Source organism: Microcaecilia unicolor, unplaced genomic scaffold, assembly GCF_901765095.1.
Source record: "Microcaecilia unicolor unplaced genomic scaffold, aMicUni1.1, whole genome shotgun sequence".
In the NCBI taxonomy this organism is placed as follows: domain Eukaryota; kingdom Metazoa; phylum Chordata; class Amphibia; order Gymnophiona; family Siphonopidae; genus Microcaecilia; species Microcaecilia unicolor.
Genome location: NW_021963539.1, coordinates 11066 through 13390, shown reverse-complemented (window position 1 = coordinate 13390; position 2325 = coordinate 11066). Strand labels below are relative to the sequence as shown.

The following is a 2325-nucleotide window of genomic DNA, read 5'->3' as shown; positions in this document are numbered from 1 at the left end:
GGGTCCTAGGCCTTTACTTCATAGGACCAACCCCCATAACTTAATCCTCATTAAGCTGGACCAATCATAAATTGCCAAGCGCCATTATTTCCATGCTAGCCTGTCAACAGCCAATCACAGGACATACCATTAATGACTATGGAGACAAATTCTATATAACATAGGATTTCCTGGATATTAGTCAGAGTGAGAGATAGCCAGAATGAGAGAGTGTGAGAGAGAGCCGGAATGAGTGAGAGGAGTGTGAGTGCCAGAAAGAATGAGAGGAGGGGAGTGGGAGAATTAGAGTAGGAGAGTGAGTGAGTTGCAATATGTAAAAGAAAGTGGATTCCAGTCCTGCAGAGGGACTGGAAAGATATGCCATGGAGAAAGATGTCTCACCAAAAGGGGTAGGGGGGGTGCAAGGATATCTCCCTGGAAATAGGTAAGAAATTCCTATTCAAATTGAGCTAACATCAGAAATGCTGCTACAGTGAAATTCTGTTTTTAAATCAGACTCTTTTTGGAACAGTGCTAGCCTGACAGAAGATAGCACAGTTTTAGTCCATTTGAGCAAACAGTGGGTAAGCTAAAGTAAATATGTGGTATTGACTCTGTGTGGAAACATTAAACATAACATCTTATTGCAACACAGATATTCTAAGTTTCACATATTTCTTTAATAAGACCTTGATTAAAATTGTTAATTACTGTGTCTATTAATTTGAGTTAAATAAAAGCCATACTTTAATTCCCAAGCAAAGTTGTATTCACCCTGAGCACCTCTCACTTATGTAAAGAATAGCATTAAGAGGGTATCAGGTAATGCTTAATAAGGTATAAACAGATCTTCTAACAATATAATGTTTTAGACATAGTTCTTGCTGGGTGCGCTGGGTGCATTCTTGGCATAGTACTGTGCTGAGTAACTGCCACCACTCCCTCGAGGGCGGAAGCAGCAGAGAAGCCCCCCAGCAATGAGCAGCAGGACAGAGGAGGCCCAACCAATGAAGATGCTGGCACCCAGCTCCATCTTAGACACTGTAGTTGGGTCGTAGAAGTTGCGAATCACTGTGTTGGCTGACCAGCTGACAGGGATGATGAGCATCAAGCCGGCTATGGCCACCACAATGCCGGCAGTTAGAGATATCTTGGACTTGGTGCTCTCATTCTCCACACAGGTGGTAAATTCAGCACCCACAAATGCCACCAGCACTCCAAATACAGCTAGAACAATGCTGACCACGGTGAGGGCCCGGGCTGCCTGCAAGTCTGATGCCAACTGGAGCATGGAGTCATGGGTCTTGCACTGCATCTGGCCTGTACTTTGGACCACACAGGTCATCCAGATCCCATCCCAGGTGGTCTGGGCTGTCACAATGTTCTGACCGGAGAAGGAGGTCTCTTTCCACTTAGGTAGGGCACAGCACACAATGGCCCCAATCAGACCACAAATGGCCAGGATGATGCCCACCAGCTGGACCCCTGATGCTCCCATTGTACTGCTCTCTAACCTGAAAAGAGGGAGAATATCAGACACAAAGAGGATGAGAATATAGTCTGTATAAATACCCCAATTAGAGAGTACTGGATTGAGGTAACAACTGGCTCTGTGGTCGTGGGGGGCATGCCACCAGGGCATCTATAGTCTTGTAGTTCCAGTTTCTTTACAGTAAGCATATCTCAGCTTGCAGAGGAGGCAAAACCTGAACTGGTTTAGACTGTTCCTGATGACAGGGAGTCAAGTGGTAAGCCTATGAAATGGATTAGACCTTCTTTGCTTTTTTAACATAACATTCACATCCTATTATTATAACTTGGTGCTCATTTTCAAAACAAATAAACATCCCCAAAAAGTAATACGGTGGTAGAAGGATGGTTTTCTCTCAAAAACATCCAAGTTTTTTGACACCCTGATTTTAGACATTTTGCTGTACAGTTTGTCCACATTTCAAAGGAGCGTACTGGGGGTGTGTTTTGGGTGGGACATGGGCAGCACCAAAAGATAGATGTTTTTCTGCAATTAAAATGAAAATGTCTAGGGCGAAATTTTTAAAACATTTTTTTGCTAGACTTGTTTCAATCATGATTAAGTGACCAAAAGATATCCTAAATGACCACTGGAGGGATTAGGGCATAACCTCCCCTTACTCCCCCAGTGGTCACTGATCTCCTTCCAGCCCCTAAGATGTGACACTAACAGTACATACCAGGCTCTATGACAGTTTCAGATATGATGGCCATTCTGGTTAGAGCAGCAGGCAGGTCCCAGGAGTAGCCTAGTGGTCAGTGTAGTGAACTGTAGAGAAGGGCCTATATCCAGTGGTGTGCTGGAGCCAGCTCTGT

At 44.3% G+C, this 2325-nt stretch overlaps 1 protein-coding gene across 1 annotated transcript; it reads right to left on the bottom strand.

The window, feature by feature from the left end:
* Positions 1 to 654: 654 nt before the first annotated feature.
* Positions 655 to 1513, bottom strand: LOC115459408 (claudin-4-like). Its single transcript, XM_030189238.1, has one exon. It carries the CDS (start codon positions 1475 to 1477, stop codon positions 848 to 850), a length of 630 nt encoding a protein of 209 aa, XP_030045098.1. The 5' UTR covers positions 1478 to 1513; the 3' UTR covers positions 655 to 847.
* Between the last annotated feature and the right edge of the window lie 812 nt (positions 1514 to 2325).